Genomic DNA, 27,350 nt, shown 5'->3' with positions numbered 1-27,350 from the left:
GCGTAGGTACATACATGGCAATGTGGTTCTGCAATGTGCAGCTTACTTCCATGTAGCAGGAATTGGCACTTTTCTGGTCCCTGAAGTTATGATTCACAGTTCACTACAAAGACACATTAGCTTGGGGTGGGTGCAGGGTATAGTAGCACCTCTCGATTGAAAACTTCCTGGCAGTGGAGAGTAGGGGCTTTTATCTGCACCCAGAGCGGCGGCTGGCTGCACACCAGGAAAGCCCCGCGGCCTGCGGGACCCGCCCCGCCCTCCTGCCCGCCGCCCGCTGTGCTGGGTGGCGCCTGGCCGGGTCCCGACTCCGCCCGCCTCCCGACTCCGCCCGCCTCCCGACTCCGCCCGCCTCCCCGCCCTGTAGGATCTGATACCCCGCGCAGCCCCGACACCTCTATTCCCACCACTCCCACCGGTCTCTCCTGGCTCCTGGACAGCGGTGCCCACAACTGGGGTACGTGTCTAACTGTGGGAGCTGATCCCACAAACAGGCATCGGGTTATCCGCTCCCGCGCCCGGGAAACGGTAGGAGCCCGGGAAAGCGAAACCTGCAAAGTGCCCTGAGCGCCCTTCCGGGGCTCCCTCCTTCACTCGGTCGCGGGCCGGGGCTTCCCCGAGGGCAGGGGTGTGGCTGCGCCTGGCTGCGACCCCTGTGGGTCCTGGTGTAGTAGGGGCGGGTGTCGGGGACGATGGCGTGGAGCTGGGGGACGAGCCTCCAGGCTCGGCTCAGCATCCAGGAGCTGAGAAGCTGGGGTGCGGACAAGGACGCCCCTGATTCTCTCTGGTGAAGTGCTCTTGGGGGTGGGAGGGTGCCGTGACGCCTCAGAACACTAGGACCCTAGGACTCCTGGACCCTAGGACTCCTGGACCCTGGGAGCGCGCACCTCCAAGGGTCCAGGAGCAGATGGGCCACCATGGGATGGGGCGTTGCAGAAAGTTCCGTGCTGTAATCAGGGCCCCTTGGACATAGGTGACCCAGCAGAGAGCAGTGCGTTGGAAATTTCTCAGGGGGTTGAAGACCCTTGAGAGAGACCTAGGGGTGGGTCTGGAAGTCAGCCTGGACCCTGTGCCTCCCCCAGCGCCTTTTCCAAGAATGAGCGCATGGGTTTTACAGCCCTCTCTGGCTTCCAGAGTTTGGCCAACACCACAGTACTTTTGAGAGTGTGCAGGCCTGCAAAGATCATCGTGAGGGACATTCCACATCTTGTTTTTATGAAATTCACTGACAGGATAAAATATTTCAAAATTCAATGTCCTTACGGTGAGATGGTGGGGCCTTTTAATCATATCTTAATTTTGTTGTATTAGATCATATTGTCACTTAAGTTACTTCCTTTTCTCTTTCTCCTACCCCCTTTAAAACTAGGCTTGGAAAGCAGAACTTATAGAAAAATGATATTCAGATGCTGTCAGGCATACTCAGATGCTAGGGGGAAACTGGGTCAGGTGTGGGTCATTTTACTTCTGGGGTCTGATTGTGCCTGACGACAGGAATGTGGCCCAGAGCTGTCTCCTCCCTGTTGGGGTTTATAATACTGATGTGATAAGTAATGTTCTTACTTGGTTCCAGCCAAATGATTAATAGTATCTAACAGTAGAATAAAAATATTTTCAAATATACAATAAATAAAAATTTATGTATTCTGTCTTAGAAAACTATTGCTCCATCAAAAGAATAGAATGAACCACGAAGCAGAAAAAACACTGGGGTTTAAAACAAAGGACACTGGCAAAGGGCTGTCTTAGGTGAGACAGGGATGCTGCATGCTAAAGAAAAGCGAGTTCAGAAAGGAATAGAGTCAGAAATGGGAATCATCAAAAGCCGTGGACACAACACATTGGAATTATGAAAGAGACAGTAGGGCAAGTGCAGCCCAGCAGACAGTCTCTGAATGCAAGAATGTTTAGAAAAGAAAGGTGGGTAATGTAGTTAAATACCAATATAACTTACATCATAGTATATTTAGAAGCCAAAATGGAATATCTATCTCAGTTTTGTCACTGAGATAGATGGTCTTAGAAGAGCAGCAGTATTTTTTGTCAGTAGCAAAACTTGTAGGCTCCCTGAGTATTCAGAATTTGTTTTTTACATCTCTCCTTCTTTGAAAGAAAACCAGGAGAGGAGCTGATTCTGTGTTTAGGGACTGGAAAAATTCAAAATGAGAAAGATATTGTTGCCAGAAAGCAAGAATGTTTGAGATAGGGAAAAAAGAAAGTAACCAACTTAAAGAGATTCTCAGTAGAAAAGCTGTGACAATTTGAGCATTGGCTTGGGAAGGGATAGCGTTGGGAGAAATACCTAATGTAGATGATGGGGTGATGGATGCCGCAAACCACCATGGCACATGTATACCTATGTAACGAACCTGCACGTTCTGCACATGTGCCCCAGAACTTAAAGTATAATTTTAAAAAAAGAACAAAGCAAACATCTGTTAACTGAAATACATTGTTACTACAAAGCCAACAGTCTGTTAATAAATTCAGAGGAAGCAAATAAGATGAATTTAAAAGGAAGTAGGAAATAATTTCAATATTATTTATAGGAAATGCTGTGTGATGATCTATCTGTGGCTGCTATGTAGAAATTGTGACTATAAGCTCACAGGTTGACAAGCACAGTGATTACACAAACCAACCTGAAGGCTTGGCTTAAACAATAAACCAAAAGACACAGAGCCAACATCTGTGATACAACTCTGTTATGCAGCCTAGATAGAGGAAAACCTCAAATAAGACCGCATTTCAAGGAGAGGCTTTAGGCTACAAAAAAATAAAATTTAAGGTAGCCTGAGTGCTTGCAAAAATCTCAATGAAGGGCCAAACCACAAAGCTCTTCTTATATTTGCTTGGCTTTAAAAATATTGTTTGACTATAAAAATAAAGATCAGCATGCCTTGATAAGTACCCGGACAGCTCAATCAGATCCCACGTCCCAGTCATCAGTCTGACTGCCCATCCATTTGTTTTGTGAAAAGAAGTTGGTTTGTTATTAATTTAACCCCAGAAAATTATTAAAGTTAACATTAGTATCAATTCAGGAAATATAGAAAAATATAGCAAATATAAAGTGAATAAAACCCATGGTATTAATAGTGCTATGCAAGAAATAAGTTTTATAATCACAGGTGTACTGTTTTGGGTATTTTGAAAACGTATTTGAAGGTCTCGAGATAATTTAATTTACTAGGTTTATAAATGTGTATTTAGGCTGGGTGCATTGGCTCACACCTGTAATCGCAGGACTTTGGGAGGATGAGGCAGGTGATCATCTGAGAAGTCAGGAGTTTGAGAGCAGCCTGGCCAACACGGTGAAACGAAGTCTCTACTAAAAATACAAAATTAGCCGGGCATCGTGGCATGCACCTGTAATCACAGCTACTCTAGAGGCTGAGACAGGAGAATCACTTGAACTTGGGAGGCGGAAGTTGCAGTGAGCCAAGATCATGCCATTGCATTCCAGCCTGGGCAACAAGAGAGAAACTCCATCTCAAAAAAAAAAAAGGGTATTTAATCAATTTATGGCGGTTCATTTGTGTATATTAATGGTATGTTTGTTAACTTTGTTGGTTTGTTCTTAAATGTGTTTAAAACTCTAAAATATCTTATATATTAGACTTTATAATCAATGCTTAAATATTCAAAAATATTTTATTTGCTGTGTTAGTAGTGTGCTTTAAAGTTTAAAGAAAAAGTTTGTATTTATCAAGTTGACAAACAAGTCGACCATTAACTGAAGTATAACAGTAGGGAAAGTTGTTCTCTGCTTATGAAAATTCTGCATGGGAAATGAAAATTTTACAGATTAAAGAAACCTGCACTCACCAGCAGGGTGAGAGACTGTGGGAGATGAGCAATGGGACTGACGGATTATTTATATGTGGTTGAGCATATTAAGAAATTACTGAAAAGGTCTGACTGATTGGTGGAACACTTTGGGGGAATTTGCTATATATACAATGAAAGCCAAAGAAGGTGGGTGGAAGCAATATTAACAAAAGGAAAAACAGAGTTATGTGAGAACAGGAATGGATTCCTTGCTCACTACTTGGCTTAGCTATGAATACTATTTAAATGCAATAAAGCAAACACTTAGATAGAGGAGGTGAAGCATAGTGACTGAAGTTAGTGATGTAATTCCCTAAATTAGGAAGGCAATAGATAATGTCTAAAACTGTTAAGTCAAAAACAGTAATATACACGTATTATACCTACACATAGAGGTAAATGCCAGGAGAAAGAGCAAGCTGACTTGTGATTGATTGCTTCTAGGAAGTTGGGAGAAATGGGAAGGTACCTGGGTTGATTTGTACAATGTCTCTCCTAGAACTATTTGACTTTACAACCAAGTGCCAGTTCATTAGCAAAACTGACTAAATGACACTAAAAAGAATATACGTATATTGCAGAAAATGCAAAAATACAGAAGGACATAACTAATGTCAACATTACCCATTGCCCAGAAATATCTGATGTTCAGTGTTTCCTTCCAGCCTGTTTATTTGTGAATTATACGTATGTGGAACTTTATTTCTAATTTACACTTAATATTAATCTTCATTTATATTTAATCACAGATGTGACAGAATCTAACTGGTTGTCTGTGGTAGGCCATTTAAAGGTTATCTCTGTAGCATATGAAGTGCTTCAATTGTCATCTTTCTGCATAACATTTTGTATCAGTACATGTGAGTTTTACTTTCAGTGAAATTCTTTGGAATGAATTTTTTTATTCTGAATGTATAAATATTTTCTTGGCATTTTCCTTTTTCTACCCTTCCTCCTTCCCTCTCTTCCTTCCTTCCTTTTAAAGACATAATTCTAAATTACACTCTGGAAATACTGGTGTCCTAATTTACATAATCAGTTGTAGAGTACAGGAAGGAATACCTATTTTACCAGTACTGGAAATTAATTGTTTTTATACTTACGAATTTCATGTTTTAAAAAGATAGCTTTAAATTGCTGTCTGCTTTTTCTTCTCTTTTTTAAGAAGACCTTGACCCATGGTGACTAAGACGTTAAGAGGAACCCTAGAGCTACAGGGTTCCTCAGCAACCACAGACCTGGTTGCTAATCCTGCTTTGCTGTTTGTAGCTGGGTGTCCTCAGAGGCAAGATATTGACACAGTGAAGACTCCGTTTATTTGCTTGTAAAATGCAAATATTCACTGCACCTACCACATCAGGTTGTATGGATTAAATGAAATCTTGCAATAAAAGCCCCAGTTTAGCTTTTGTGTGTGTACCTATTTGTTCACCGAGGAAAAGCATCCACTGTAACTATTAATAAATAAAGTGAAGATGCAATACATAAGAAGCCCATATTGATGTAATATTGTTTTTAAATCCATTGTTTCAGGTTCACTGTCATGGATGCTCTATCAGAAGCAAATGGAACCTTTGCATTAAACCTTTTGAAAAAGCTAGGGGAAAACAACTCGAACAACATGTTTTTTTCACCCATGAGCATATCATCAGCCTTGGCCATGGTCTTCATGGGGGCAAAGGGAAACACCGCAGCTCAGATGTCTCAGGTACCTAAAGCCACTTCAAGACAACAATAACTGCTATTAATTTATCAGTAGTACTGGTCTTTCATGTTTCAAATCTCAAAGAGATTCCTCTTTTAACAGTTAACTCTGCCAGTATCACAGGGATGCGGGTGGAGATTTAGCAGGATGGAGCGTGTTACCACTGCCTGACCATTTTTGGTGACCTGAGGTCACTCCTGTGGGTATTTCCATAGGGAGCTGGGCTAGAAGGTCCAAGAAGGTTTCACTTACGTGTCTAGGCCTTGGTGCTGCCTGGTAGCTGGGGCCTAAGTACCCTACAAGCAAGTCTTTTCATTCCTCCGGGGCCCTTCCACATGGCCTTTCCTCAGGGAAGCTTGTGCTTCCTTACACCATGGTAGCTGGGTTATAAGAGAGTCCAAGTGGAAGCTGCCAGGCTTTTAAAGGTCTAGGTTTAGAACAGAGCTACTTCTGCATTCTCTTATTAAAAGTAAGTCACAGGGCCGTCCCAGGTCCTAAAAAAGGGAAGAGGGACCCCATCTTTTGGTGTCAGGTCAGGAGCACCATGTATATGCACAGGTTGGCAGCTGTGTTTTTAGACAAAGTACCACAAACAGTGAGCATAAGTAACCTGAATCATTTTGCCTGGGTTTGCAAAAGGCATATCCAGTCATACCAATATTTAGATAACTTTGGTTTTCCATAGGAAGTGATTATAGGGAGGCTTAAGAAGAGCTATCGGTAGGGAGACTGGGTGGATTTCAACACACTTTCTGTCTAATAGTCCATTCCCACACTGCTATGAAGAAATACCTGAGACTGAGTAATTTATAAAGGAAAGAGTTTTAATTGACTCACAGTGCCACATTCTTGGGAGGCCTCAGGAAACCTATAATCATGGCAGAAGGCAAAGGAGAAGGAGGCACTTTCTTCACAGGGTAGCAGGATAGAGTGTATGAAAGCAGGGGAAATGCCAGGCACTTGTAAAACCCTCAGATCTCATGAGACTCACTCACTGTCGTGAGAACAGCATGGGGGAAACTGCCTCCATGATCCAATTACCTCCACCTGTTCTCACCCTTGACATATGGGGATTCTGGGGATTACAATTCAAGATGAGATTTTGGGTGGAGACATAGCTAAACCATAAAAATTAGATCAATCATCTTTTATGCCATAGAAAGGATCTGAAAATCTCTTAATGTTGAATTTAGCATTGTGCCTATTTTTGAAGTCAGGGAATATGGAATATGTGTATCTTATTATTATTATTTTTTAATTTCAGGCACTCTCTTTTAGTAAAATTGGAGGTGAAGATGGAGATATTCACCAAGGTTTTCAGTCACTTCTTGCTGAAATTAACAGAACTGACACTCAGTATTCGCTTAGAACTGCTAACAGGCTCTTTGGAGAAAAGTCTTATGACTTCCACACAGTAAGTTGTACTTGTGTTTTATTAAAAAAAAAAAAAAGAGAGCAATGTGATGGACAGTAGTAGAAAGAATGTGGGCTATGAACTCATACAGGCGAGCCTGAATTCACAACTTCATTCCCTAACCTCACACAACTCCTCTGATTGTTTTACTGTCTGTAAAATAAGTCATAGCAAATACTGACAAGACTTTCATGAAGCTTAAATGAGTTAATCTTTATAAAAGAACTGACTGACACAGAGCATAGCACAATTGGAGATGAATCAGCCAAAACAAGGAAACGATCAAAATGCATATTTCTAGTAATTGCTTTGCAGATGTTGTTAACTTTTTGTGCATCGTGACACTTCTCTAACTTTTCATGCGTTTAAATATTTTGATTTGATTTTTAGACACTGCAAATCTTTTACAACATATTTTAGTTGACTACCTTGGCTCTATTTGTTGACAAGGCTTTAATGATTTTTTTTTTTAAACAAAGGTGCTCAAGTAATTTCTTGTTAAACAAAAATGCAAGTAATGCATATAAATCAGCAATCCTCATTAACTTCTAACTCCAATACTCCCCTTCTCAATGTCTGAGCTTTTATAAATTTGGAGTGTACCCTGCTTCACATACAGAAATGCTGCTTTTTGAAGTTTCCTCCCTACATTGTTATTATGCTATGTATACTATACATATTGTTATATACTTTGTTTCCTTTTACCTAACAATATGCCTTAAATTCTTTTCATCTCAGCATATGCATATCTATATCACTCTTTTTACCCATTTTCTGGTATTCCTAAGTATAACTGTACCAAGATATAGCAAACCTTTCCCTTATTGATGAGAATTTAGGTTGTATTTAATCTGGGCCATTACAAACAATAATACTCTTGTACAATATTTTGTGTTCATGTGCACTATTTACTATCTAAAATGGATATGCAGAAAGGAGGAAGGGAATGAGACTTTGAAGCTTTAATAAATATTGCCAAATCACTGTTACTAGTGTTGTAGCCATTTACACTCCCCAAAGGATATGTGTGTGGTGCTCATTTCCACCTACTATCAACAGCGCTGTATACTGTAAACCTATAAACTCTTGGAAGGGCGGACACAAGATATTGGACTAGAAGCAGCTCATGTGTACCACATGAGAAGAAATAGAAAGGCTAATGAACATTGACCCTGCACACTGATCAATCATCTGAGAAATTACATCAGGTTCCATCAAGACAGGAGGGGTGCACAGAGAGCAGAGAGGAAGGAATCAAGGAACCAGTCCGATTAAGCTCACCATGGAGCCAGGAGATTCTCTTCAACACAGGAAGGGGCAAGTGAGTGAGAGCCCCCAGGGGGATTCATGCTGTCTACCAGGACCTGTGCTTGATTGAGAGGGGAAAATCCCCCTGACCCCCAGCACCCCACTGCTGCACTTCTAGACTGAGGCAGAGAGCCACCTGGACGTATTGTGGGGGCAACTTTCAAATCCAAGAAGACTGCTACAAGCCTTGGACCCCGAAGCAGACCATCACTGGTGCCATATCCCCAACAGAAGCCACAGTTGCAATGCCTGGGAGCAGTAAGTTTGCACCACCCCTTCTTACCAGACAGGGCTTGGTGCCAGCTTCTGCTCAGTGGTCCTACTTTTGTGTGAACTGACCTGGAGAGCACAGCCTCATGTTTTCCCAGGAAACACCCAGATGGCAAGGTGCATGATCCCACCCACCACTTATAGCCAGGAGGGCAATGCTTGGTAGAGCTTCTGGCCCAGTAGTCCCACTTCTGTGTGAACTCAACTGGAGGGTGTAGTTTTATCTTGTCCCCAGGAACACCTGGGTGGCAAAGATATTCAGGACCTGAACTCAACACTTGATCAATGGACCAAATAGATATCTGCAGACCCCTCCATCCCAAAACAATAGAATATACATTCTTCTAATCTGTACATGGCATATGCTGTAAAACTGACCACACAATTGGGCATAAAACAATACATAGAAAATTCTGAAAAATGAAATCATACCTCCCACATTCTTGGACCACAATACAATAAAAATAGAAATCAATGTGAAGAAAATTGCCCAAAAACCACACAATTACATAGAAATTGAACAACCTGCTCCTGAATGATTTCTGGGTAAATAATGAAATTAAGACAGAAATCCACAAATTCATTAAAGCTAATGTGAACAAACAAACACCATAACAGAGTATCTAGGACACACCAAAAGCAATGTTAGAGGGAGGTTTATAGCTCTAAATACCCACATCAAAAAGTTAGAAAGACTCCAAATTAACAACATTAACATTATAATTGAAGGAACTAGAGAAACAAACCAGCCCCAAAGCTAGCAGAAGACAAGAAAACCAAAACCAGAGCTGAATTAAAGGCAACTGAGATGTGCAAAATCATACAAAAATCAGTGAATCCAGAATCTTTGATTTGTATGGCTAGTGGTCTATCTATATGATTAATTTGAAAGAATTAATGTTTCAGATTTGTGTCAGAGATGACACAAACAATGGAAAAATATTCAATGCTCAGATTAGTTCCTAGTCAACAAATGTTGCTGGGATAACTGGCTAGCCATATGCAGAATTTTGAAAGTGGCCTTCTTCCTTACACCATGTACAAAAATCAACTCAAAATGGGTTAAAGACTTAAATGTAAAACCTAAAACTATAAAATCCCTGGGGGAATCTAGGAAATACCATCCTGGACATAGGAACTAGCAAATATTTTATAATGAAGATACCAAAAGCAACTGCAACGAAAACAAAATTTGACAAATCATTTGAAATAATTAATCATATAGATAGACAACTAGCTGTACAAATAAGGAAAAAAAGAGAGATCATCAGAATCAGAAATGACAAAGAGGCATGACCACTGACCCTGCGAAAATACAGAAAGCACTCAGAAACTATTATGCAGACCTAGAAATAAGTAAATAAATTAGGTAGAAAACCTAGAATAAATAAATAAATTCTGGGAAACATGCAGCCTCCCAAGATTGAATCAGGAAAAGATTGAATCTAATCTTCATTGAACAGACCAATAGCAACTTTTGAAATTTAATCAGTAATAAAAAGCTTACCAACCAGAAAAAACCCAGGACCAGATGGACTGACAACTGAATTCTACCAGATGTCTAAGGAAGAGCTAGTACCATTTCTACTGAAACTATTTAAAAAACAAAAAACGGAGGAGAAGGGACTCCTCCCCAACTCATTCTATGAGGCCAGCATCATCCTGATACCAAAACCCAACAGAGACAGAATGAAAAAAAAAAGAAATAAAGAAAGAAGAAAGTATCATGCCAATATCCTTGATGAACACAGATGCAAAAATACTCAGCAGAATACTAGCAAACCGAATCCAGCAGCACTTCAAAAAGCTGGTCCAAAATTATCAATTAGGTTTTATCCCCTTGGATGCAAGATTCACTTAATTTAAACAAATCAAAAAATGTGGTTTACCACATAAACAGAACACAAAAAAATTACATGATCATCTCAATAGATGCAGAAAAAGCTTTCTATAAAATTCAGCATCCTTTCATGTTAAAAACCCTCAACAAACCAGGCATTGAAGGAATATACCTCAAAATATTAAGAGTCATCTATGAAAAACCCACAGCCAACATCTGAATGGGAAAAAGAAGGAAGCGTTCTCCTCGAAAACTGGAACAAAACAAGAACGCCCTCTCTCACTAATCCTATTCAAGTGGAAGTCCTAGCCTAAGGAATTAGACAAGAGAAAGAAATGAAAGGCATCTAAACAGAAAGAGAGGAAGTCAAGCTATCCTCTTTTGCAAATGACATGATTCTATACCTAGCAAACCTCATAGTTCTGCTCAAAACCTCCTTGATCTGATAGATAAACAACTTCAGCAATGTTTCAGAATACAAAATCAATGTAAAAAAAGTCAGTACCATTTTTATATACCAACAACATTCAAGCTGAGAGTCAAATCAATAACATAATCTCATTGTAAGTAGCCAAAAAAAAAAAAAAAGAAAAAAGAAAAAAGAAAAAAATACCTAAGAATACGGCTAACCAAGGAAGTGAAATACCTCTACAATAAAAATTACAAAACAGTGCTCAAAGAATCGGAGATGACCCAAACAAATACAAAAACATTTCATGCTCATAAATAGGAAGAATCAATATTGTTGAAGTGGCCATACCATCCAAAGCAACTTATAGATTCAATGCTATTTGTATAAAACTACAATTACATTCTTCACAGAACTAGAAAAAAAAAAATCTATTTTAAAACTTACATGGAACCAAAAAGAGAGCCCACATAGCCAAGGCAATCCTGAGCAAAAAGAACAAAACTGGAGGCATCACATACCTGGCTTCAAACTATATTTGAAGGTTATAGTAACCAGAATAGCATGGTACTGGTACAAGAACAGACATAATGACCAATGGAACAGGATTCAGAGCCCAGAAATAATGCTACACACCTACAACCATCTATATGTGACAAAAACAACCCATGGAGAAAGGACTCCTATTCAACAAATGTTGGTGAGATAATTGGCTAGCCATATGCAGAATTTTGAAAGTGGACTTCTTTCTTATACCATGTACAAAAATCAACTCAAAATGGATTAAAGATTTAAATGTAAAACCTAAAACTATAAAATCCCTGGAAGATAATCTAGGAAATATCATCCTGGACATAGGAACTAGCAAATATTTCATAATGAAGACACCAAAAGCAACTACAACAAATGTGACCCACTTAAACTTAAAAACTTCTGCACCGCACAGACACACAAAACTCTCAAGACAGTAAGCAGACAACCTACAAAATGGGAGAAAATATTTCAAACTATACATTCAGTAAAGGTCTAATATCCAGAATCTATAAAGGATTTAATTTTACAAGCAAAAAAACAAATAACTCCATTAAAAAGTTGGCGAAGGACATAAACAGACACTTTTCAAAAGAAGACATATATGTTGCCAACAAACATTTGAAAAAATGCTCAACATCACTAATCATTAGATAAATGCCAGTCAAAACCACAGTAAGATACCATCACACAGCAGTCAGAATGGCTATTATTAAAATGTCAAAAAATACCATGCTGACGAGGCTGCAGAGAAAAATAAACAGTTAGTGAGAATGTAAATTAGTTCAGTCATTGTGGAAAGCACTTTGGAGATTTTCAAAAAACTTGAAACAGAATTTCCATTTGACCCAGAAAGCCTATTATTGGATATGTACCCAAAGGAATATAAATTCTTCCACCATAAAGACACATGCACAGGTATGTTCATTCCAGCACTACTCACAAGAGCAAAGACATAGCATTTACCTAAATGTCCATCAATGGTAGACTGGATTTTTAAAAATGTGGTACCTACACACAGTGGAATACCATGAAGCTATAAAAATGTATGAGATCATATCCTTTGCAGCAACATGGTTGGAGCTGGAGGCCCATTATCCTAAGCAAACTAACCCTGCAACAGAGAACCAAATACTGCATTTTCTCACTTATAGTTGGGAGCTAAACTTTGAGTACACATGGACACAAAGAAAAGAACAACAGATACCGGGGCCAGCTTGAGGGTGCAGGGTGGAGGAGGGTGAGGATCAAAAACTACCTAACAGGTGCTATGCTTATTAGTGATGGATGACAAAGTAATCTGTACACCAGTCCCCCACAACATGCAATGTACCTATATAACAAACATGCACATGTATCCCTGAACCTAAAATAACAGTTTAAAAAAGATAGCCTGAGATAAAAAGATTACAACATATATGATAGACAAGTGCTGATACCCATAAAGCAAGAAAGCACCAAAAATACCATTTTGATTATTAATGGAATTGAACAGTTTTTCCTTTTTTTTCCTAATCAAACTGTTTAATCAGCTGTTTATATTACAGAACAAAATGTAAAATTTAAGTTCATTTTAAAAAATTTTTACTTTAAGTTCCCCAGATACAAGTGCAGAATGTGTAGGTTCGTTATATAAGTACACATGTGCCATGGTGGTTTGCTGCACCTATCAACCCATTATCTAGGTTTTAAGCCCCAGATGCATTAGCTGTTTGCCCGCCGCTCACCTCCCAACCCCTGATGGGCCCTGGTGTGTGTTGTTCCCCTTCCTGTGTCCATGTGTTCTTATTGTTGAACAGCTTTTCTATGTGAATTGAACATTTCTAACTTTTCTGTGAATCACCTGTTTAATTTCCTTTGCAGATTTTCCATGGGGTTGGATATCTTTTTCTTATTGATTTACAAGAATTCTCTATGTTTGGGATATCACTTTTACTGTGTTATATGATTTTTTCATTATTTTTAAAACTTGTTTCAGAATCTAAATTAATTGTTTCAAAACCAACTGATATACAAGAAAGGCTGTGAAGCATAAAGTTAAATATTTGTAAGATTTGTACATTATAGTGTGATTTTATGACATATTCCACTTATTTTTATAGTCTTAGCTGCTATTTAGGTTATTATCACCTTTTATTAGCCCTCTATATAAAGAAAAACAAAACTCCAACATACAAATATACACTGTTGGTAGATAGTTTAAGAAAATAATTGATGTTTAAGATGTTATTTTGATATTGTAATACAAAATAAAAAAATAAGAAATATTTGTCAACTATTTCTCCTTAATTTCTTATTCATTTATTTATTCTTATTTCCAAAATCCAAGACCAATAGCAGTAGATAATTAGATGTTCTTTCAGTTTTATTCATGGCTTCTAAAATAGTAAGTTAATTTAGCTGACAATTAATTATTTTAAAATGTTTAAAAGTTGAAAAGTTCACCTAGGGCTGCAGCAAGTCATCAATATGTGACTTAGCAGTTTTATTTCTGATCGTTTTCTTAGTTTGAGAAATTCCAAGTTGGCAAAGCCTGAAGTGTGGGAGGACTAAGTAAAATGATGGACCTAGATCAGTTATGCAATGCAATGTCACGGAAATTCAAAAACGTTACATGAAAAAGTGAAAATAATTCATCAGGTATTCACAGTAATCTTGTGAGGTGTAGGTATTACTGTTTCCCTGTTCTACCAGACAGAACATCGAGGCATAAAGAGAGTAAGAAATTTTTTGAAGATCCCACAGCTAGTAAGTTGCAGAACCTGTGTTCATAACTACTGTTATATTTCCTCTCCAATGCTGTACTGAAAAGGCAGTATAAAATTCCGAGATAAAAACCAAAACCTGAATAGGGGAATTAAATATTTACCAGTGAGCAATACGTGAGAAAGATTAGGAAACAATTCCATAGTGCCTGGACAACAAATTAATTACTTCAATCCATTTAATTTCCTCCACAGATTCTGCTTTTATATAGCATAATGTAGGTCTTCATGAATATCCTATAATTCCATTGAGTAACTGATTACAGTTTGGACTCTTTATAGTAAAGTTTATCATACTCGAAAACATCCAGAATCACAGCTACTGTCTACATGTGGTTATGAACATTTCAATGTAATTAATTAAAGTAAATGTTTACCTCCTCAGTCCCACTAGCCATATTTTTAGCACTCAAGAGCTCTATGTGGGACCACTCTGGACACTGCAGATTTACAACTTTCCCAGTATTGCAGCAAGTTCTGATAGAAATTGCTGGTGTAGTAGTATATATTCTACTCACATAATTTATGGAACAACAGACCCAGTTTTACACTCTGTTATTCTAAAATGTAGATGCAGACATAGCACTTGCTGTATTAATCCTTACTCAACAAATCTAGTGGTTTATGAAGCAATAGATTCTATAGCCAAAGAATCTTGAAGTTTTTTTTTAAAGATTTTATTTTTAAAAGCAGTTTGAGGCTCACAGAAAAATTGAGCCTCTCCCATTATTAACTAACTCTCCCATAATGAACTCTCTCATCATCAATATGCTATGTACGTGCATAACCTCTCCTATTCATTAACATCCCCACCAGAGTGGTGGGTGACATCTCAGTTGCTTCCACCTTGGGCAACTATGAATAAAGCTGCAATGAATATTTGTGTGCAGGTTTTTCTCAACACCGAATTCGGTAAATGCCAAGGGTCATGACTGCTGAGTCATATTGCTGAATCATATTTTTAGTTTTATAAGAAACTGCCAGACTGTCTTCCAAAGTGACTGTACAATATTGCATTCCCATCAGCAACGAATGAGGGTTACTGTTGCTCCGTGCTTTCTTCAGCATTTAGTGTTGTCAGTGTGTTTTCACTTTCATTTAGTTCAAAATGTTTTTAGTGTCTTTTGAGATTTTGGTTTTGATTCATGTGTTATTTAAAAGTGTGCTGTTTAACCTCCAAGTACTTTTGAATTTTTCAGCGATCTTTCTCTTAACTGATTTCTAGATTAATTCCGTTGTACAATTATATCTACTTATTTGGTGGTGGTTGTTGAGTTCAACTATGTTCTTACTGATTTTCTGCTTTCTGTATCTTTCCACGACCCATAGAGGCATTTGAAGTCTCCAATTATCATAGTGGATTTGTCTATTTCTCCTTTCAGTTCTGTTTTTGCCTTTTGTATCTGATGCTCCGCTATTTGGTGCTTATATGTTAAGGACTGTTATGTCTTCTTGGAGATTTCTCAGTGCCTTTTATTATCTCACTGATGCACTGCCACTCTCTTGAAAGATCCAGCAGCTGATGAAATTTATTTGTTATGTAGATCATTATATTACTTAGTTTATAAGCTAAGACAAAGAATAGCTGAAAAGAATTTGGACTTTAGGTCAATTTCTCACATTTGCAATTTATATATGGTAAATAAAATTATTGATTTTCCAATGTGTCACAATGAAAAAGTAAGTTGTTGGTGTTATTTTGTTAGCTGTGAAATTATGTTGCTAAATTTTTCCTAGTCTTTTACAGATTCCTGTGGCAAATTCTACCAGGCAAAGCTAAAACAGCTTGATTTTCTGAACGATGCAGAAATGTCCAGAACACACATAAACACCTGGATTGCTGAGAAAACTGAAGGTGAAAACATATTGCTATTTTATTCCAATAACATTTTAAACAGTCGTACAGTCAGTTTCCTTATAAAACTGTCACATATGACAAGGAGTGCTGTTTTCTCTAAATAACTCTGCAAACTTTAAGAGCTTGCTTCTGAAATATTGCTGGAGTGTAGAACTTTTCTCTAGCTTTATCCCTGCTCTTATCATCTATCTGTGATATCTCTCAATATGCAGTGCATCTTTTCCAGAAGAACCTACACATTTTTATTGTTAATATTAAATGGGGTTTCTATTAACACATAGCATTAATTTTGGAATTTAAAGGACTCCCTCTCTGGTATTGCCTATGCTCTATGGTTTATCTATTCAAGGTGGCGGGATGCTTGGCCATGCCCGTTTTTTGTTTTGTTTTGTTTTGTTTTGTTTTTGTGTGTGTGTGTGAGACAGAATCTCACTCTGTTGCCCAGGCTAGAGTGCAGTGGCACAATCTCAGCTCACTGCAACCTCCACCTCCCAGCTTCAAGCAATTCTCCTGTCTCAGCCTCCCAAGTAGCTGGGATAGCTGGGACTACAGGCATCTACCACCATGCCTAGCTATTTTTTGTATTTTTAGTAGAGGCAGGATTTCACCTTGTTGGCCAGGCTGGTCTCGAACTCCTGACCTCAAATGATTCATCCATCTCGGCCTCTCAAAGTGCTGGCATTACAGGTGTGAGCCACCATACCCAGCCAGTCATGCCTTTTTAAATCTTTAGTTCTTAAAATGTTCTTATACTTGCTACAACTACTCACGTTTTTGCCAATCTTTTATGTGTCTTTCTTTAAGCCATAGGCATCAATCATTCCCTGCTATATATTGTCAGATCATCCTCTTCTCATTAATATCCACTTGTTTGTTTTATGCATCTATTCAAATTGTGATATTTTTATTACAAGAGCTCTATTTCAAGCTTTTATTGCAGTGTTGTTACTATGGTTGTTGTGAGGATAAGCATCCCTTTACATGATTTTATTCTGGGACACCATGAACTACCTTCCCACATACTCGATTTCTCAAACAGATGACATGATCTGGATATCCCTCCTGATACAATCATCTGGGAATACTTTTAGCTAAACGGTTTTTTAATTCTTCTTTACAGGTAAAATTACGGAGATGCTCTCTCCAGATTCAGTTGATTCATTGACTAAGCTGATTCTTGTGAATGCCATCTACTTCAAAGGAAACTGGGAGAGTCAGTTTGAGAAACACAGGACCAGGAAAATGCCTTTTAAAATTAGCAAGGTGAATATTTTGCAATTTCAAAGGTGATTTTTGGGAACAGTCTTTGTCTTCATGTTGGCTTTAAAACATGACTCTTGGTAGATTTGACCATGACCCTTTGGTCATCCAGCAGCAGGACACCCCTCCAAACCTATGGGCCTTTCCTCTACCTTTCATCTCCTTTTTGGGTCTCATCAACAGTGGCTACATACTCCCAGGCTTCTGGTCCAGCTTCTATCTCATCTGTATTGTGTTCTTTCTATATTACACATCTGACTGTATGGTCCTTGGCTTCCCAAAACTTGTGAGATAAACTCAAATGAATGGTATGATGTGTGAGGCTCTTCATAATCTGGATCTCGCATATTTCTCTATCTTCATTTCTCATCAGTACCTACATGCTCCTTTCTTTCATTCATTGTTCCTTCTGGAAAGCCTTTGACAATGCACCTCCCCAAGCTGTCTCTTCGTCCAAGCTGTCACCGTGATTCCTTCCACGCTGTGGTGGCATTGCAGTGGTTGATTCAGGTGTCCCTTTTCCACTTTGCTTGTTGCTGTCTGAGTGAGAGAATGCTACCTTACCAGTGCTTAGCTCACATTTGTGCTCAACAAGTACTGAACCAATAAATTATGTTCAGTCTTCTGTTGATAATAAAGATGAATAAGCACAAAATTTTACCTAAAAAACAGGTGAGCAAAAACACATACACAGGACAGACATGGAGTTTAGCTACCTCCAACTCAGAATACATTATTTGCAAAAGGCCCTTTGTCTTTCTCTAAATCTGGTTTATTCTTTCTTTTTTGTTTAACTCTAGAACTTTCTGGATATATTCAAAAGTAGTAGAATAGATTACGTTAATTATTAATCATTGGTTAAATCTTCCATGCCCACTTGCGCCTGATTGTGTCTTTGGTTTCTCAAGGAATGTATTTTCTTTCTAGCTTTATTTTGAAATGAACTGTTCCATTTTCCCCTGGAAAACTATTTCTGTCCTTAAGTTTTTTAAAACAAGATGTGTGCTAGGATTTCATTGAATCGCAATTGACAGAAAACTCAACACACAAGGTTTAAACTCTTGATATTCTTCTTCCACAGTAGGAATTCTGGAGGTGGGCAGAGGCCAAGCCTGATGTGGGTTGTAAGAGAAAGTTTCAGGGACTCACTTTTTCTTCTGCCCTGTCTTCTTTACTTCCATGACTTACTTCCCCATGCTCACAAGCTGATTCAGACATTAAGCACGATGCAGGCAAGAGAAAGCAGGATTGACAGAGGGGAAGAGAAAATCTTCTCTTTCTGAGGTTCTGGCATTTTTCTCATGAAGGAAAGCTCTTTTTCTTTCTCACTGGCCAGCATTATTTTATGCTATAAGGAGGTGAAGAATTCTGTTTTGCTTTCTAGTCTTTACACACAAAAAACCCAAGTTGCAATTAGTGGTAAGTGTACCAACCTATGTACTTTCTCAAAGGGCACAGAGTTTGAGTTGTTATAAATTTTAATTTTAATTATTTAATTACAAAATGAAATAAAATACCTATATAATTACATATTTAGTGAATTCAGTTACTACAAATGACCAAGTGTGGATCCTTTTATAACAAGACTAGAGGTTTTGGGATCTGAAAGTGGGGAGAGAATTTCCTAGACCAGTAGTTGGCAAACTATGCCCAATGGTCAGATCCAGTCCATTGTTTATTTTTATAAATAAAGTTTTATTGAAACACAGCTATGTTCATATGCTAAAATACTGTCTATAGGTGCTTTCATTTTAAACAGCAAAGTTAAGTTCCATTGAGTGTACCTAACTTGAAAATTCAAAATCTGAAATGCTCAAAAAATCTGCAACTTTTCAACCACCAACATGATGCTCAAAGAAAATGGTCATTGAAGCATTGCGGATTTCAGATTTTAAAATTAGGGATGCTCAATCAGTAGGTATAATGAAAATATTTCAAAATCTGAAAGAAATCCAAAATCTGAAATGCTTCTGACTCCAAGCATTTCAGATAAGAGACACTCAATCTGTAGATGCAACAGACACTGTACAGACACCAAGCTGAAAATGCCTACTATTGGGCCATTTCCAGACACAAGTTTGCTGAAATCTCACTAAAAGTGACAGAACTAAAGAAGAGGATATTGATGGCTGAGCATTAGTTTGTGTGAGCAACAATGTGAAGATAAAAGCTGAAACACAAATAGTTTGGGGTTCATTTATTTAATATAGAATTATATATCTGAGAACTGGGACTATAAAGTATTTTTGACTATTACTCTAATATTCAATAAATTCACAGTAGCTGCTACTGTTAACTTACAAAGGACTCAGGAATTGGGCAGAATTATCGTGCAGAACATAATCACGGTCCTCGGATCTTTCCTACTGTCTGACGATGCGTTAGAAACAAATGTGGTGTCCTTCTAGTAAGTTGTGTTAATTTTTCTTTCAGTATTTTTGTTGTTAAGTTTGTTTATTCATTTATTTAATGAATAATGATTGAGTGCTCACTATGTGTCACGCATTGTGTTAGGTACTATTCGAGACGTGTTCAAAATCTGCAAAGCGTCCCTCTCCTTATGAAGCTTACATGTTCTTGGAGGAGAAAGACAGTAAATATATATTTAAGAGCAGTGGTATGGAGACAGGTACAAAGAAAAGGTAATAGAAAGTTGAGGTGGGGCTGGGTGCGGTGGCTTACACTTGTAATCCCAGCACTTTGGGAGGCTGAGGCGGTCAGATCACCTGAGATCGGGAGTTCGAGACCAGCCTGACCAACATGGAGAAACCTCATCTCTACTAAAAATACAAAATTAGCTGGGAGTGGTGGAGCATGCCTGTAATCCCAGCTACTAGGGAGGCTGAGGCAGGAGAATCGCCTGAACCTGGGAGGCAGAGGTTGTGGTGAGCCAAGATCATGCCATTGCAGCCTGGGCAACAGGAGCAAAACTCTGTCTCAAAAAAAAAAAAAAAAAAAAGAAAGTTGAGGTTGGGCAGCACAACCTCAGGTAAGGGTCAGCAAGGAAGCCCTCACTGAAGGAGATGGTATTTGAGACAAGGACAGAAAGAAGTAAGGTCATATGTGTTACAGGTTCTGAGGGAATGAGTTCTGTGGGCAGAGTTGAGATAGTTTGTCCATGGATCTGTGAAGCAGCCACTGTGATTGTAGCAGACAAGCAAAGGGAGTGCAATAAGAGATGAGATCAGAGAGGCAGTGGAGGACAAACTCCTGGCACGATTTACTAGTTATTTCAAAGACTTCAGCTTTTGCTCTGAGCCAGGAGGATTTTCAATTGAGGAGTGATATGACTTATGTTTTAATGGGGTCCCTCAGGCTCCTGTGCTGAGAATAATCACAAGGAGGATAAGGACAGAAACAAGGCAATCACTCAGGAGTTTACTGCACCATCCCAGACTGGGATGATAGCAGTGGAGGTAGGATGCCCAGGTTAGATTTCGGTTACATTGTAAAAATGGGGCTGATATAATTTGCTAATATGTCAGATATGTGGTGTGAGACAAAGTGGGAGTCAAGGTTAATTTCAGGGTATCTGACAGCTGGAAAGATGGTGTCCCCATCAACTGAGATGGGACAGAAAACAGATGGAGCAGATTTGGAAGAGATTGTGAAGAGCCCATTGTTACAAGTTAGACTGGAGGTTTGTTTTGTATGTTCAGATGCTGATGTCGAGTAGGTAGAGAAATGGATGAGACTGGACTACTAAGGTGAGATCCAGGCCAGAGGTGCAGACTTGGGTTTTATATTTAAATTCATGAGATTAAATGAAATTACAGGGTAGAAAAGAAATCTTTATCCTTTATATTCTCAAGTTCTTTGGCTGGGTCCCTGTACAGTGACAAAAAAGAATTAACAAGAGTGAAACAAACAGAAATTTGTTAAGTTGTGCATCACACATGTACATGGGAAAACTCAATGATGAGTAACTCAAAGAGGTCATTAGAATTTGTGGTGTTTTTACCCAACATAGTAGGAGAAAGGGAGGGGAATAAAGGGCACTTGGGAAAACAAATGCCTTTTGTGAAAAGATACATGGGTCCCTTTGGAGCAGAATCAATGGCAGAGGTAATAGTCCTGTGACAACGATGGGTGTGTACAGACTTTTCATCTCTAAGAAAATTAGAATTGTTACTGAGGAAGAGAATAATGACAATATTTAGTTCTTTTGGGAAGTTCTGCTTTTAGGCAGATAGGATATTTCAGGAATTCTAATGCCTTCAGTTCAAAATATTCTTAAACCAAAGTGGTATATTTCAGAGTGGCATATCCTGATCTCCTTCAAGATCACCAACAGAAAGCAAGATAAGGATTGAGCTCTGGGCACCCTGGTGTTTGGAGATTGAAGTAATGACCATGAGGCAGTAAAGGAAGTGTCTAATACGGGGTTCTAGAGACCAAAGAAAGAAAGCATTTGTAGCGGCAGAAAGTGGCCACTTTGTTGATTATGTCCAATGTTTGACTCTTGTGCTTCAACTTAATGTTTTCCTTTCTAGAACAAAGAAAAACCTGTGCAAATGATGTTTAAGGAATCCGCTTTTAAAATGACCTATGTAAGGAAAATATCCAGCCAAATTCTAGTGCTTCCCTATGTTGGACAGGAGCTGAATATGATCATCATACTTCCCAGTGAAAACACTGATTTGAAAATGGTAAAGAGTGTTTAAAGTATGCATTTCATCATAGCAAAGGTTCTCACAAGCTTTTAAGGAAAAAAGAAACCTTGAAAATTTGTTTTTACCAGTGTTTCCCTGAATTATTGGGCCATATGCCCTTTTCTCCTTTTGTGATTACATCCAGTGGGATGGTGTTCTGTGTTGAACACAATTTAGAAAATACTCTTATCCTAGAATGGGCTCAGGTTGGAGCCAAACCAGGTCAGAGTTCAATGTCCTGCTTTACAAGTTAGAAATCTGTGCTCTCCCAGGCTTATTCCTGTGGAAGGTGGTGGCAGTACCTCCCTATGAGGGATGTTGCAGGATGCAAGGCATGGTGAATAAAATGTATTTGTTTCGATGCTCAGAGTATGCCATTGACTAATATTAGTAGCCTTCTCCACAACCTTGCCCCATAGTTGTGAGTTTGCTCTTTAGAAAGCAGTCATGTGGGGAGCAGCTGCTGTGACTCAGCGTATTACCTAAGGATCTTGTTAGAAAGAGATTCTGATTTAGTAGGACTGGAGTGGAGGAGTCTGAGAATCTGCATTTCCACCAAGCTCCTAGGCGATGCCGAGGCTGCTGGCCCATGGATCACACTGAATAGCAAGGTTGTAGAGAGTCAATGAAAAACGTTAGCTGGACAGTAATTTGAATTTTTAGCAAATGAATTCTTATGCTTGCAATGGATGAATTGGAAGTGTCAAGAATGGAGATAGGTCAGAAAGGAGGTTGCTATGCTTTTCAAACAAAACATGACAAGGGGGGCAGAGACGGAGTAAGGGCCAGATGAGAGACAGATTTGGGATTTTAAATGAACAGAAAATGATGAGGGATATGCTGGAAGAAAGTTTGGATGGAAGAAAAGGCAAGTCTGAGAGGTCCCACCTCAACATGCTTCTGCTCAGGTACAACACCAGACTTTGTGAGAAGAGCCGTTCTCATGCAAACGGAGCCAAATCGTAAAATTCTGCCTCAGGGAAATGGTCTGACTTAGTTTCTGGGAATGAAGAGGGAAGCGCAGAAATATAAGATCAATTCATACATGAGTGGTTTAGCATTACTGTGCTGTCTTCCAGACGTATGCAGTCCAATATGGTAGCCACTGGCCACCTGTAACTATTTACATTAGTTAAAATTAAATACAATTTTAAAAATAAAGGCTTCCTTTATGCTACACACACTTCTAGTGCTCCATAGCCATACTGGCTCGTGGTTATCACATTTGGCACTATGGCCATACATCATTAACATCATAGCAGAAAATTGTGTTGGGGCAACACTGATCTAGACCCTAAAACATCCAACACTCTTCTTCTAGGTTGAGAAAAAACTTTCTTATGAGAGATTCATAGAATGGACAAAGCCAGACAAGATGCAAGCACGAGAGATGGAAGTTTTTTTCCCTAGATTTAAACTGGAGGAATCTTACAACATGGCGGATGTCCTTCGCAGTATGGGCATGGTCGATGCCTTTGAACGGGACAGGGCAGACTTCTCAGGAATGTCGTCTAAGAAGGATCTGCACTTGTCCAAGGTCATGCACAAGTCCTTCGTGGAGGTCAATGAGGAAGGTACAGAAGCGGCAGCAGCTGCAGAAGAAGAAATAGTTTACTGTTGTGCCAGTTACCACCTCAGGTTCTGTGCAGACCATCCCTTCCTCTTCTTTATCCAGCACATCAAAACCAATAGTATTCTCTTCTGTGGCCGATTTTCCTCTCCATAAGGACATAGGTAGTCATCGGATATAGCCCTTCTCTTTTCTTTTAGTGATCTACATTTCCTCTACTCCTTAAAGTGTGCCCATGACCCAAAGTGACTTTATTATTGCAGCAGTCAAAAATGAGATATTAGGAACCTAATTTTGAAATTCCTCGTTGAGAACTCTTGTGTGTGTGTTTGCATGTTAAATGTTTTCTAGGGTCTTTATTTGATAGTCTCTGAGGATTTCGTGGTCACTCTGCAGGTGGTATCTATGACCACTTAGTCAAACCCCTCTGTTTGAAATGAGGTGTTACCCCCCTCCACTCCCCCACCAACACATTCCCACTGTCAGAGCTATTTGCTGTCTCCTCATTTTGTGTATGGTGATGCCCTCACAGTCTGCTATGCTTCTGTTTTCTCAAGTACAAGAAGATACATGTTGTTTTCTGTCTTCTCTGTTCAATAGTATTGACATGTATGGACCCATTTTTAATGAAACAATAGAAAGCAAAATGGAGAGTGTGGAGGAAGTACAGTGAGCAGGACTCAGAATTATCAGAAGCAGTCCAGCACGGTGGCTCACACCTGTAACCAGCACTTTGGGAGGCTGAGGTGGGTGGATCACTTGAGGCCAGGAGTTTGAGACCAGCTTGGCCAAACATGGTGAAACCCCATCTCTACCAAAAATACAAAAAGTAGCTGGGCATGGTGGTGCATGCCTGTAGTCCCAGCTACTTGGGAGGCTAAGGCAGGAGAATTGCTTGAAGCTGGGAGGCAGAGGCTCCAGTGAGCCAAGATCATGCCACTGCACTCTAGCCTGGGCGACAGAGCAAGATACTGTCTCAAAAAAAAAAAAAAGAAAGAAAGAAAGAAAGAAAGAAAAGAAATGAAATTTTCAGAAGCGACTTCTATTCCAGAATTTTACCAGCTCTTCAGAAGCTGGCACAGAGGGTGAGAGAGCAGTTAACTGAGACCAGTGAGAATTCAGTCCAATTTCCCTGGTGTTTCTTTTTTCTTTCCTTTTTTTTTTTTTTTTTTTTTTTGGGGGGGATGGAGTTTCGCTCTTGTTGCCCAGGCTGGAGTGCAATGGCATGATCTTGGCTCACTGCAAGCTTCGCCTCCCAGGTTCAAGCGATTCTCCTGCCTCTCCTCCCGAGTAGTTGGGATTACAGGCATAGGCCACCATGCTGGGCTAATTTCGTATTTTTAGTAGAGACAGGGTTTCTCCATTTTGGTTAGGCTGGTCTTAAACTCCTGACCTCAGATGATCTACCAGCTTCGGCCTCCTAAAGTGCTAGGATTACAGGCGTGAGCCACCCCACCCAGCCTTCTGTTTTATTCATAGTTTGCATTCACAGGGATCAGTGGGTCACAAGCCTATTCAAATGTACAACCATCCACTTCCTCTGAAAATTTACACTTGCTACCAGGAGGCAGAGATGATTAAATATGTTCTATTCACAGTAATGTAGTTTGAGACAGCTTCATGGGTATACATCACATGTCTTTCTATATTATTTAAAACATGTTTTGAAAAGCAAGCTAAGCTTTTTGTGGCCATTTGTGTTACAGGCTTAAAATGCAACTGTTGTGATCAGTGATAAGGGAACACACTGATGAGTTAGATTGAAGAGGGAGAGTTACACTGTTTTCTAGGGCACAGCTAAAAAGACTTATTCCATCAGCCCCCTTGCAGCCAGAAAGACCCTGAGCCCTCAGAACTTCACAACCCATCATTCCATAACTGGCCCACTTTCCCCTTTGTACCCAAGCCAGCTACTTAGCTTCAGGGAGAGAATGGAACTGAGGATTACAAGGAAACATCCACATTGTATGTGTGCTGAGAGAGGAAAGAGAGAGTATCAGAGGTTGCTGTTACTCTCATTTCTCTTCCTCCTTTGCCCAACACTTGGACTTGGAAAGAAGACAGGAAGGTGGGGAGTAATCAGTCCATGTGATTCTTCCACGGCAGAGAGAGCCTCTGAGTGTTACCGACAGGGGCAACTGGGTGGCGCCTTGTTCCGCAGGGAAACGCACGCCTCTTTGCACTGCTTTGAGGATAGTCCAGTCAAGTGGAGTAAGAGTTGGGAATGGGGAATATAAATGGAGTAGCCTCTAACTATCCAAGCAGGAGGGTGTTTCTTTTTCCTCTTTCCTGGAATGAGAATAATCAAATCATATTAATAGTGAATTATGAAAATGAATGATAATGTTTTTATCTGTTATAGAAATATAATGTAATCAGACTTTAGCCATGTAAATCATAAATCATAGAGAAAAACAATATGCATATTGTTCCTAGAGGAATGAATATGAATGTTTGTCTGTTGTATCTGAAGGGTTATCACTCAATATTTTATTTCTGTCTTGTAAGGCCTGAAATCCCTGTGCCGCTTGACATCTGTGGGATTCTCAGTGTCTCAGAGGCCTGGCCATGTGGTCCCCTGCTCTTGTTAGATATGTGCACCCTGTTCACCCACTGAGCAGGAAGACTCCTCACCCTTCTTAGCTCCCCGATCAGCCAGTCAGCTGTACCCCACCTGGGTCTCAACCTGGCTCAGTTCCCTACCAGCCTAGAAAAGTATTCAAACAAGCCTGTCATATCTGGAGGAGCCCGGGTTCATCTCTTCCTCTTGTAGTACAAAGCCTGCCTCCCACAGCCCCTGCTGGTTCACTCTGTTCCCAAATGCAGCTCTCCTGTGACCCTGTAGGGCATGTGGTGTCCTCCCTCCTTGGTTTGTGAGCAGATAGGCCTAATAAACTGCTGCCAATTTCATTGTCCCTGACTCATGCTGTGTGTCTGGTTATCTCCTACTATTTAGTGGAGGAGATCCCTCCTTCACCAACAAAGTGAATATGAGATGATCAAAACAACTATCCTTCAGCGAAAGGTCCAGCCTCCCAAACAATGATTCCACGTCTTTTGTGAAATTGCACTAAGACTTTTCCATTACACTATGTAGTGTTTCTTGTAAGTATCCACAAAGTGAATTCCATTTAGAATTGAATTCTAGGAAAAAGTTGATCTCACCTCTTCAGAGATGTTTACTCCATTGAACATTTTACATAGATTATTTAATCCTCAGGAATAATAAACTCGTGAGGAATCTGAGACTCAGAAGTTAAGTAACTTTAACAAGTTCTTGTAGCTAGCAACGAGGTAGAACATGGGTCCAATGTCTGGTAATGCAAAAAACTGGAAAATTACTCAAACAAGCCTGGTACATCCAGGAGAGCCACAGTAATCTCTTCCTCTTGTTATTGTGAAACTTGCCTGTATCAGCACCTACCAGAAGGGCAGCTGCCACCACAGTGCAGGAGGAGTATGGACCGGAAACCTGACTCCCTTTAACATGAAGTTGGATTTCTCTGGTTGTTTCTCCCATCGGAAAAGTGGGACTCAGAAACTTCCAGTACCAAAAGCACATCATCCTGAACCCAGGGATGAGCACCTGGAATATGGACCTCAGGTCAGGTGCATCTGGGCTCTATGAACTCAGCAAGTGTTTCTACCTTCTCCAGGAGTCCTGGATGGAGGCCCTGAGAGCCTTTGCTCCTTCTACGCATCAATAAACAGGAACTCTAAGGCTCTTGCATTCCTCTTTTCAAAGAGGGCTGCAGGGCCACAGTGGCAAAGGAGGGGTCCAAAGCAGGGGATGGTTTGGAGGCTGAGAAGATGGAGGCTGTGCCTGCATGAAGTCCCCTCCAGAAGCTGTTGTGGTTCTGCACGTGAAAGGTGGCCTTTCCTTTCCTGACTTGAAGCTTCTGTGTTGAAGGAGATGGAGGGGGCAGAGGACTGGAGG

General features: G+C 39.7%; 1 protein-coding gene across 1 annotated transcript; it reads left to right on the top strand.

Annotated features, from left to right (window-relative positions):
* The first annotated feature begins 391 nt into the window (after positions 1-391).
* LOC105726092 (serpin B6-like) lies at positions 392-24,570 on the top strand. The gene is made up of 7 exons (XM_012465380.3): positions 392-457; positions 5,365-5,539; positions 6,801-6,950; positions 15,811-15,928; positions 17,052-17,194; positions 21,685-21,840; positions 23,165-24,570. Exons 2-7 carry the CDS (start codon positions 5,375-5,377, stop codon positions 23,567-23,569), a joined length of 1,137 nt encoding a protein of 378 aa, XP_012320803.2. The 5' UTR covers positions 392-457; positions 5,365-5,374; the 3' UTR covers positions 23,570-24,570.
* The last annotated feature ends 2,780 nt before the right edge of the window (positions 24,571-27,350 follow it).

Source organism: Aotus nancymaae, unplaced genomic scaffold, assembly GCF_030222135.1.
Source record: "Aotus nancymaae isolate 86718 unplaced genomic scaffold, 86718_ANA_hifiasm-v0.15.2.pri h1tg000020l, whole genome shotgun sequence".
NCBI classification, from domain to species: Eukaryota; Metazoa; Chordata; class Mammalia; order Primates; family Aotidae; genus Aotus; species Aotus nancymaae.
The sequence above is the reverse complement of the archived record's forward strand: the minus strand, read 5'-3'. Positions and strand labels throughout refer to the sequence as shown.